Genomic DNA, 11,836 nt, shown 5'->3' on the forward strand with positions numbered 1-11,836 from the left:
CTTATATTAATGTTTCCCTTGAGTATGGGAGTAATGGTAAGATCCCATGCTAAGGTTTACGCATTTTGACTCTCTAGGTCACCACGGGTGATTTATGAGAGTCAAATTTGGGGCTTTTTGAGATGGATCAAATTTAATAAAATTGAAGGTACCCGTAGGATCCTTTTGTTTCCAATTAGACTTTCCCAAAGTTTTGCTTCATTATAAACTTCGAATTGGTGACGAATTAAAGACCATTCACTAGTGAGGTTGAGAACTACCCTTTTTAACCTAGTTTTTCAGATTTGGGTTTTCGTGGGAAGATTTTAGGATATCCTTTGAAACCCAAATGGGCTCTAATTTGTGATAATTATTTCTTTTGCATAAATAGGTTAATATATCCTTAATCACTAATTTGTGGGAGTGGATTCTTGGATTTGGAGGAAGAACAAAGTAAAAGGTGAGGAATATACTTAACTTTATATTACATGTGTAATGATGTTAGTTTCTTTTCATTATTGATATCTTGTATTGCTTTAGTATTAACTTGTGGTTATTTTATGTCTTTTGTTAAATATGAATTTGCTATAATTTATGTTTATTATTACTTCTAATGTCGCTCCTTGCTTTGGAATCTATAATTGTTGTTATGAAATGGAATGTGATTGTATGAGAGGAGAAATATTATTATTTCCTCTACCTTGTATTTTCTACTAGGGTTGTGGGTTCACCCATTGCCCTAGTGACATTATATGATTGCTTATATTGTGGTTGTGAATGGGGAATGCCCTTTTGACATTTCTGCCATAGGATACCAGAGGAAGCGGTATGGGACGCATTCCTATGGTGTCCTTAGCTATTTCCCGATTACTGATTTACATATTTAGGGCATGTCTAGAAGTGTTTGGTTAGGTGACCTCATAAGTACTACTACCCTTTTGGCAGGGGTATTGAAGCCAGTTAACCCGTGATGTTAGTGGCTGGGTCCTGTGTGTCAAGCAGGCCCACTATCATCATAGAGAGGTAGGGTTGCATATAATAGATAAGGGCTCATGGACGCTCAAGACCGGTGAAATGACCCGTGAGAGGACATAGAGATCATCCTGCCCATTATATGTGGATGACCACTGGGTTAATGAATGGGGTCCAACAGATGCCTCCCGTTGAGGATTCCATTCATAGGTGGGAAGGTATTGAACCAACAAAGCACTAGCCGTGAGGGAGATATCTGGACCATATGTAGTACGAGACTGTATAACTTTGCATTGGGCTTAGAGTAATCCTTGACACGCGCCAGATCTTATACCAATGGTGATGTGAGAGAGTGGTGACTTAGTCCCCAACCATGGCTTGACAGGACTTTACGCAACAACCGCGGAGAACCCAACAGATGTGCATCAGAGCCGAGAGGGAAGAGTGATGAGACTGCCCAAAAAAGACTGGTGTATGACTTAATGCGTGTCTACCATAGAGACTTCATGATAGAGTTAGGAGCATAATCATTCATATATCATATCATTGTCATTAATTTCATTATCGATATTTATGTTATATGTGTGGTGTGGAATCTTAAGAATGAATGTGTGATATGATGTTGAGTTGACCTCACTAAGTTCTGTTGAACTAATTCCTTTTATATGTCTTTTTTTATTAGATTATACTGCAGGTTATGAGGACTTATTCCAAATGGAGGATTTGTTGCTAGTATATCTTCTTGAAGGAGTGACCGAAGAAGAAGTGGACACACATGGAGCTTCATGCCAGTATCAAGACTATTCTTTTGGGTGGGATTCCATTAGAGAACTAGTCTAGTTTAGTTTTCTGCTGCGTTGGAAATTACTCTCTTTTCTTTTCAAAACTCTGATGTTATATTTTTATTTTGAAGTAATGGATGATTATAACCATTATTTCGATTTTGATAACTTAGTATGATAAACTTGATTTATTCTTGTCCATTTAATTATGCTATATCATATTTTGTATGGATTTGTCAATGAACCTAGATCTTGCGGTTTATCACTCCCACGGGCATTCGGGTAATGACCGGATCCGGCTGGGTGGGGTGTGACAATTTTCTTACAATATGAGGCTGAAGCAATACTAAGGATACCTCTTGCTCTTTTTCCTACTCAAGATTCTCAAGTTTTGGGTGCAAGCATTGATGGTAGATTCTCAGTCAAATCGGCCTACATATTACTTGAAAGAAGCCAAGAAAAAGAAGAAGAAAGAACTCCTTCGACATCTAAAGGGCATACTTGGGATGCTATGAACTCAACAAACTGGATGGATACATGGCAATGTAAAACACTTTCCAAAGTGAAAAATTTCTTGTGGAGAGCATGTAATGATAGTCTGGCCACTTCAATGGAGCTAAATAAGAGAGGAATGAAAGTAGATCAGCTGTGCGAGGCTTGCAGAAAGGAGGAGGAAACTATTACTCACACTCTCTTCCATTGTGAATTTGCTAAAGCAGTGTGGTTTGGGAGTCCACTTACTTGGAGAAGTTCGCATAAGGAACTCTATACCATGGCCGATTGGATGAAGACTTGGGCAGACATACTGATCTTAGAGAAGAAGGACGGTGAAAAAGTGAAGAGTATGATATCCTTTGTCCTTTGGTCCTTGTGGAAAGCTCGGAATTCAAGAACAGTTGGAGAAAATGTGATGACACCAACTGAGGTAATGCATCTGGCACTAAAAGCTTACTCTGAATCTTGGTTGGCAACCAAAACGGAAAATCCAAGGCCGACAACCGAAGCTAGTGAACACAAATGCATCCTGGCAACAGGAAACAAGAAAGGGTGGAATAAGGATCATCATTAGAGACTGAGAAGGAAAACCACTTGTGGCATCATCCATTCCCAAATCTTTCTCTTCTGTGATTGAGGGGGAAGCCGAGGCCATGCGTGCAAGGATGCTTGAAGCTATAGCAAATGGCTATGAGTTAGTGGAGGTAGAAACAGATTCCCAACTACTTGTGAATTATTTATCTGAGTCTCTCCTACCCCCTACATTTATTTTACCTGTGATAGAAGATATCAAATTCATCAATAGTAAGTTCTTGGGCTTTAAGTCCAGTTATATTTCTAGGAGATCCAACTGTGTTGCGAATCACCTAGTTAGGAAGGCCTACTTGGTTCACGGCCCAAGTTACTGGTCATGTTCCTCTGATTGTATTCTCTGTCTTTGTTCAGTTTCCAATCCTGCCCTTGTTTCTTAATAAAAGCTTGATTACCAAAAAAAAAAAAAGTAATAGTCTCCACCCCTAATATATAGCTACCAATTTCAAAAAATTAAAAAGATAATAAAATTACACAAAACTAAAAGTACAAGACAAGATTTATCATGATTCATCTGAAAGCTACAGTGTCCACTCTTAAGTAAAATGACTTCACTATGAAAAAGAACATCAGAGTACGACATTGTTTTTCTATTGAGAGCTATAAATATACATATAGATTTTGAAAAATAAAATAAAAAAAATAGAAAAGAAGAAGAGGAATGGGGACCTCCAACAAAATTTGAGTTCACAACTTTTCATTTCAAAGAGCTCAAAATCTAATCATTCCAACATCAAAAAACAATGACTGAAAAGCATCTAGGGCCGAAAAAGGGCCTTGAAAATTCTACATGGTGAAAATTTTTCTTCACCAAAACATATGGGAGATTTATCTAACTATATAATGTGCCAAAAGGTTGTTCAATGGCCATTAGACGCCCTGTTTTGTCGGCCATGGAGGAGAGATCATCTGCAGGTCTTTTGTGCTTTCCATCCTTCTAGCCATTGGATGAAGGCCACATGGACTATTTAAATTCACACTAGTTGATTTGGCATATGCATAAAACTGCAACTTAAAACTATTTAAATCCACACCATCGGACCTAAAGTTCTAGTTTTATATATGCATGTGCAAAGTTTGTATTTAGCTAATGCATATGCCGTTCATGTAGTGAGTGGAAAGAGAAGAACCACCAAGCTACTGGACATGGACGATTTGTATCCAACCGTTATACCATCCTAAAAATAATATAGGAAATTTTTCAGTGCCACCCCCTAAATCATTCAATTTATCAAACAAACCCCTTATTACTAACACCATTAGTTTCAATTAGTTTTTAATTATCTACTCCCAATATTAACCTTACATCTTAAATTTAAAATACTATTCATGATGCATACTCCCAAACTTTTAGAGGATACATGATTGAAAGAGGAAGTAATCACAGACAGAGAGGGAAACAAAAAAATGAATCGAACATGGGTTTTCGTTCAAGGTTATTATTGTCATTTTGAAATATTTAACTTGCTTACATTAATACTTAACAATGATTTTCTAACAACACTAAAGTTTCTTATGTTATAAATAATATTGATTGTGGATGTATGTGCGAGAATCATATATTGTATTTATTTGTAGACTCTGATATTTTCATATAAAAAAATATATTAATTTTATTATAAATATGTAATGAATAACTCAATAGAAGAATTGAACACAATTGTTTTTTTTTTTTTTTTTTTTGTGTCTTGAATATATTTATCAATTTTATAATACTTTAATAATATTTTTGTCTTATAGAAGGTTAGATTGATAAACTAGAAAAATCATGAGATGACATTAATTTTAAGGGATAACTTAGGGGTGCTGAAAAATCATGAAAGCGTTGATTTATTTTGCTGAATTGTCCTCCTCGATAATTACTGACATTTCGCTTTTTACCTCTCAATTTTGGGCTCAACTTCAATGTTGTGCAATTAATGCGCAGACTTGTGCTGCGGACGGTTGAGATCAAGAAGAAGAAGAAGAAGAGACGGTGGCCATTACCAAGTGAAATCATCGATGGCACCTTCCGCAATGATGGATCACAAAAAGAATTGTTTCATTTTAACATATGAAATGGATTAAATGACTTTAAAGGAAAAATAAATAAAAAATAAAAATAAAAAGAGAGAGAAAGAAAGAAAGATTAATCAACTTCACATGTGCCAAGTGTCACTCCAAAATCTAGAATGTCACATCTAGACTCAGACATGACACATCATCCATCATTTGTTTGCCACGTATACTTATCACTTGATGCGATGCTTGGTGCCACTTGGCTTGTCTCTATCATGGTCTAAGCCAAGGTTCAAAAAATTGCTTTGTGTCGCTATGTCAATGGTTGGTGACACCACCAACACGACGACATATCGTGATATGTCGGGCAACATTTGGAGGGGTGTCGATGAAAAATCGACTCCTACGAGGGCTATTTGGGATCATTTTAGTCTGAATTTTGTTGTGTAGCCTAATTTGAGGCCAAAAACACACTAAGGGCATTATTATGACCTAAAACATCACCTAAACTAATATTCCTAATCGATATATGCTCAGTTGTATGCGGGCGAAATAAGAAGTCTAGAAAACTCGCGGATTTGTATGAATCCTGGTTAATCAACAAAAACAATGTAATAGTTGGCGATAAAGAAGCAAGATGTACTCGTAAATGTCAAAGATCTGAGCAAAATATAATTAAAATGCAAGTAACAGGAAAGAGAAGCGACATTGGTGACATGAGGCATATCGACGATATATCATCGACCTCATGTCGGAGGGGGGTGTCGTGTTGCCCTACTCTGACATGGCAATATATTGCCGACACTTCGAACCATGGGTCTGACACATGGTGTTGGTAAGATTTCACAAAATCACCATTAAACGGTTGTTGAAGTTGGGTCATGATGACCCGCGCCTATTTGTGAAGCAAAGGTCATGGATTCAATATTCAACACTCGCTAAGGTATAAGTAATAGTCTCCACCCCTAATACAAAGCTACCAATTTCAAAAAATTAAAAAGATGATAAAATTACACAAAACTAAAAGTACAAGACAAGATTTATCATGATTCATCCGAAAGCTACAGTGTCCACTCTTAAGTAAAATGACTTCACTACGAAAAAGAACATCAGAGTACGACCTTTTTTTTCTATTGAGAGCTATACATATACATATAGATTTTGAAAAATAAAAAATAGAAAAGAAGAAGAGGAATGGAGACCTCCAACAAAATTTGAGTTCACAACTATTTCAAAGAGCTCAAAATCAAATTATTGCCAACATCAAAAAACAATGACAGAAGAGCTTCTAAGCCCAAAAAAGGGCCTTGAAAATTCTACTTGGTGAAAATTTTTCTTCACCAAAACATATGGGAGATTTATCTAACTACAAAATGTGCCAAAAGGTTGTTCAATGGCCATCAGACGCCCTGTTTTACCGGCCATGGAGGAGAGATCATCTACAGATCTTTTGTGCTTTCCATACTTCTACCCATTGGATGAAGGCCACATAAACTATTTAAATTCACACTAGTTGATTTGGCATATGCATAAAACCGCAACTTAAAAGTATTTAAATCCACACCATCAGACCTAAAGTTCTAGTTTTATGCATGTGCAAAGTTTGGATTTAGCTAATGCATATGGCGTTCATCTAGTGAGTTGAAAAAGAAGAACCACCAAGCTACTGGACATGGACGATTTGTATCCAACCGTTATACCACCTTAAAAATAATATAGACATTTTTAAGTGCCACCCCCTAAGTCATTCAATTTATCAAACAAACTCCTTATTACTAAAACCGTTAGTTTCAATTAGTTTTTAATTATCTACTCCCAATATTAACCCTACATCTTAAATTTAAAACACTATTCATGATGCATACTCCCAAACTTTTTGAGGATACATGATTGAAAAATGAAGCAATCACAGACAGTAGAGGGAAACGAAAAAACGAATCGAGCATGGGTTTTTCGTTTAATGTTATTCTTGTCATTTTTGAATATTTAACTTGTTTACATTAACACTTAACAATGATTTTCTAACAGCATTAAAGTTTCTTATGTTATAAATAATATTGATTGTGGATGTGTGTGCGAGAATCATATATTGTATTTATTTGTAGACTCTGATATTTTCATATAAAAAAAATATTAGTTTTATTATAAATATGTAATGAATAACTCAATAGAAGAATTGAATTCTTCTTTTTTTTTTCTTTTTTTTTTTTGTCTTGAATATATTTATCAATTTTATAATACTTTAATAATATTTTTGTCATATAGAAGGTTAGATTGATAAACTAGAAAAATCATGAGATAGACATTAATTTTAAGGGATAACTTAGGGGTGCTGAAAATTTTCCAAAAACAGAACATCTAACCATTATGCGGATGAATCATTTAAAATAAATGAAGTATTGGGCTACTCTAGGTCCTAAAGTTTGGGCCAAGTTGACTCTGTAATTGACGCAAACGGGCTGGGCCACGTAACTTGGAATCAACGTTGAAGTTAAAGAAGTTGGCCCCTCACTCACAGTTGTGGCATGTGCATAAAACGCGGTCTGCCCTGCCAGTAAGATTGGTAGGGCCTAAGCGTGCGACATGCTGGACGAGGTTTCCAAGGTTATTCCAGACTTTTTCTACGGCCTCACGTATGAGATGAATTTTTTTTTTTTGGTAAAAGTGTGAGCTTAAATTTTAAGGATATGAATATGGAAAATCGACACGTTTCCATTAGCGAAAAGTGAAAATTAATAAAAATAACGTGTCAACATATATGGCAACGTCGGCAAGTGGAGGTTATATCTCACCTTCGCTCTTCCCAACTTCCAACGAAAACGACTTATAATGGGGAGCCGAAAGCGAAGGGTTTGGTTTCCTGTTTCAGGAAGTTGTGGTTACATGTGTCAATTCCTGTATGGTTCGATGAGCTATGTAATATCTTTGACTTAATTTGACTAATGATAATTGTCACAAGTCGGTTAATTACTATGACCGTTGCCAATTTATCAAATTACCCCTATACTTCATACCAAATTCACAACAGTGCCATTCATGCGTTTCATGTAAAATCCACTAACTCATTACTTTCTTCTTCTTTTCGACCTTGATGTCCAGGCCAATCTGCATGAACTTCAACTAATCCTCAGAATAGGAAATGACCACGCAATCCGACGCCTATTTTTATGCCCTAATAAGGTTCTATTAAATTCAACCACTTACTACAAGACCCCATCAAATAGCGAATAAGAATCCACAACAAATAGCTATGCTTGTTGCAATTAGTTCCACACCTAAACTAGAATTTGGCCCTAATTTAGGCATTTCCACTCAATTAATAGTAGTAAACAGTAGATATATACAACAGACGATCAAAATGCGTAAAATTACATTACAAACTTAAGGAAGCATGTCCTTTTAGGTTTTGGAAGATGCAAGGGGTAATATGGTAATTGTCTATCTTGGTAAGCTTTGAGTCATGGTTTAGTAATATAATCTTAATGTAATTAAGAATTACTTTAAGCCGAAGGCGGTAGTGGAAATCAAGCGTGGGGAGCAGTTTTTGTGCTTGGGTAAATTCTATCCATTCAAGAAGGCGTTGGGTGTCAAGTGTGTCACGGGCTCTCTCTCTCTCTCTAACCATTCATAAATATGACTGGCAATCTCGTGAGAGTGGAACTTACAAATATAAATTCTAGTCAGAGATCAGTGAATCACGGGGAACCATATAAATCATCAAAGTGAGAGAACAGGTTAGGGAAGAAAAATGCAAACCAACAAGTCACAGTTCCAAGTTGTTCTCTACTTCCCGAGTTTCCTCTTCTTGTTACTACTGGTTCATACTAGTTCAGCCTTTTCCTTCAGGGGAAGACAAGCAGTAGCTCCAGTCATGTCGACGACGCCTTCAAATCCAACAGAAACTCCAACCGGAGGTAGCGGTTCCGGTCATGGTAACAACTGGGATTACCACTGGGGTTGGGGATCAAGTCCCAATGCTGGATGGGGTTATGGTTCTGGATCTGGTAGGTCTCCAACTGGGTTTGGAAGGGGTTCTGGCTCTGGGTTTGGATTTGGCTCTGGGTCTGGCTCCGGCTCTGGATTTGGTTATGGATCAGGCTCCGGCGGTGGTGATGCTCATGGCGGTGGTTTTGGCTATGGAAGTGGTTCAGGTACTCCTAGTGATGGTGGTGGTTCGGGTGCTACCAGCACCGGCAGCGAGAGGCATCACTCCCCACCCAGTCCTTGAGCCTCCTCGGATAACCGTGGAAACTGAGCTGCTTACATATATAGCTAATATAGATACATATGAGTGTGTATGAAGAGATAATAGCATCTTACCAAAAAAATAAAAAAAATAAGAGACACTAGAATTATTATAATATACTTTATTTAGTAATATCCTGATCTAGAGAGTGAAATATTAACTTCATTCAGGATAGAATATGTTTTCTGTTTCCATATGAATGTATTAGTAGTTAGTGTGCAACTCTCTCTCTCTCTCCCTCTTTCTCTCTTTTTGTGTCTCAGTGTGTGTGCCTGTTAAGATGCTGTGTTTATGGTTGTGGTTCTCCAAAGATAATATGTTTTCTATATCTACCATAAGAAGGATGTAATGCACTCTCTCTCCTCGATGTTTCCTTCACATAATGCAATGTAGAATAGTGACTGGTGAATTGGTGACGCACTGGAGGTTAGAATCAAGCTTGGAATGTCAGTTCAAATTTTCTTGGGACCTATAATGTATATATAAAAGCTCCTCTGTAGATTAGGTGCACCTAAGCTGCTTGGACACCTCAATTCCCAAAAGAAAAGAAAAATGCTTCAAACCTATCAAGATCTCAGTCATTATGTTTAACATACAAATTGAGCTTGTAGCAATGTCGGGAGAATATGAACTTTCTGTCTATGATAATCATAAACTGAACTATAATCAATCGGTTTGTAGGTCAATGTTAGCAATTGAGATTATATAATTCAGCCAATTATGAGATTGACCTTGGTATGTGTGACCCAAATTCTTGTATCTAGTTCATAGACTCACAAATATTTTGGTGAAAAACTTGAATGACCCAATTGGTAAGATTCATGATATGGAAGTTGAGGACTTGGGACCCATTCAATGGGTGAACCCGATAATTCGATTGAGAGTATATGATATGTAACCTATGTTCTAATATTGTGTTATCGGGAGATTTGGGATTTTGCCCTATGTTCTCATATTGAGTTATCGTGAGATTTGAGATTTTTGCCTTAGGGTTTGGATGAGAGTTTTTATAATGTCAATTTAATGATCACTTGAGAGACCTAATTGTAATCTTTTTCCTACATAATGAAAGCCCTTCACCCATAAACATAGCATACAGAATTAGTGTGTGAACCACATTAAATTTTTATTTTACTTTGATTTATTTTTGTTTTTGTCCGTGAGTTAATTCCTACAATACTATTAGAACTTAGGGAGACTTGAATTTCATCTTTTTACTTGTTAATGTATTAGATTAACTGCATCTGCAATGTTTTACAAACTTGACATCATATACCACACAAAAAGTAAGCAATTAAATTAGAAAATGGAGTAATTATCTTTACATAAAGGTAATTAAAGCTCATATTTGTGGAGACTTCTATGCTAGAATCATCACCATTATTTCTTGTTAGCTTTTAAATGATAATATTGAAAAATACTAAAATGTAAGCACCAGAGAACAAAAGATACGGATAAGATAACAATTTAGAATGGTTTAGATCCAACTATATTTTGCGTTTGTTTTCAGAACCAATTATTTCAAATCCACTATCTTTCTAGCACAGTGAAGTGGTGCAGTATCTTATAAAAAAAAAGCAATAAGACCAAAGAGATCTTGAATTTGAACCTCTGTCTTTTCACACTTCCCCAGCCCTCCCTCTCCTTGTCATCATCCCTTAGGCCTATGGACTGAAGTCTTGTGACTGGCCTAATGATAGGCCAAAAGAAAGAAAAAAATCCACTACCTTGAACATAGATCAAGGATTTCTTTACTGAGTGATTGGTTCATTTTAATTTCAAAAACAAGAACCAAGCCTCTTGTTTTTTTGGTAAGTAGAATCAAAAACAAGAATCAAGACTTTAGATAATTGAATTCAATCATTTTTTTTTTAGCATCAAGATAACTCTGGTCGAGGCCTAATGATAGGCCAAAAGAAAGAAAAAATCCACTACCTAGAACATAGATCAAGGATTTCTTTACTAAGTAATCAGTTCATTTTAATTTCAAAAACAAGAATCAAGCCTTTAGATAATTGAATTCAATCATATTTTTTTTTCTCTGAGCATCAAGATAACTCTGGTCGAGGTCCTAGGATTTCCACTTTAAGTCACTGTTACACCTCAGACAATAGGTGATAGCACACCTTAGCTCTCAACTGCCAACAGTAGGGGTGTCAACTGTGCGATTTCAGGCTGAAAAACACCTTGCCCAAACACTGCCCATTAGCAAAATAATTGTTTCGATTTGGTGCGGTTTGGGTTCGAGCTAACTAACGGTTTGGACTAATAGTTTAGATTCGGGTTAACTAACGGTTTATGGTGTGTTAGAAAAAAAACAAGAAGAAACAATTGAGCATCCTACAACAAAAGCGAAAATTATATGGAAAGCAAAGTTGGTATTGGTCATTTTCCATTAAAAAAAAACCCATCAATTCTATAGAAATCAAGAACTTAGATATTAAGTAGTAAAATGACTATTTGATCTTTGAATTCATGCTTAATTTTTTTAATTGTCTATACCAACTACCTAATGATAATATAATGATTCAAATACTATTTAATGTAAAATTACAAAACGGGTTATAACGGGTTGCGGTTCGGTTTCGGGTTGGTGCGGGCTCCACAACCCTCAGCCCAATTACGACCCATTAAGGTTCAATTCGGGCTATAACGGGCCGGTCCGGTTCAGTTTTAATGGTTCGGATTATAAATTGACACCCCTAGCCAGCACACATATAGAAGACATTGTTGTGAAAAAGTACAACGCAAGTGTACGCTGTCGTAACAAGTA

The 11,836-nt window shown here is 36.3% G+C and overlaps 1 protein-coding gene across 1 annotated transcript; it reads left to right on the top strand.

Annotated features, from left to right (window-relative positions):
* Window positions 1-8,458: 8,458 nt before the first annotated feature.
* Window positions 8,459-9,745, top strand: LOC149029241 (uncharacterized). The gene has a single exon (XM_089150273.1). It carries the CDS (start codon window positions 8,566-8,568, stop codon window positions 9,043-9,045), a length of 480 nt encoding a protein of 159 aa, XP_089006399.1. The 5' UTR covers window positions 8,459-8,565; the 3' UTR covers window positions 9,046-9,745.
* Window positions 9,746-11,836: the final 2,091 nt, after the last annotated feature.

Source organism: Hakea prostrata, chromosome 1 (genome assembly GCF_041222555.1).
Source record: "Hakea prostrata isolate BN-2017 chromosome 1, UWA_Hpros_2, whole genome shotgun sequence".
Classification (NCBI taxonomy): Eukaryota; Viridiplantae; Streptophyta; class Magnoliopsida; order Proteales; family Proteaceae; genus Hakea; species Hakea prostrata.

Coding starts and splice junctions, on each gene's coding strand:
- LOC149029241 (XM_089150273.1), top strand. CDS start 8,566: ATGCAAACCAACAAGTCACAGTTCCAAGTTGTTCTCTACTTCCCGAGT.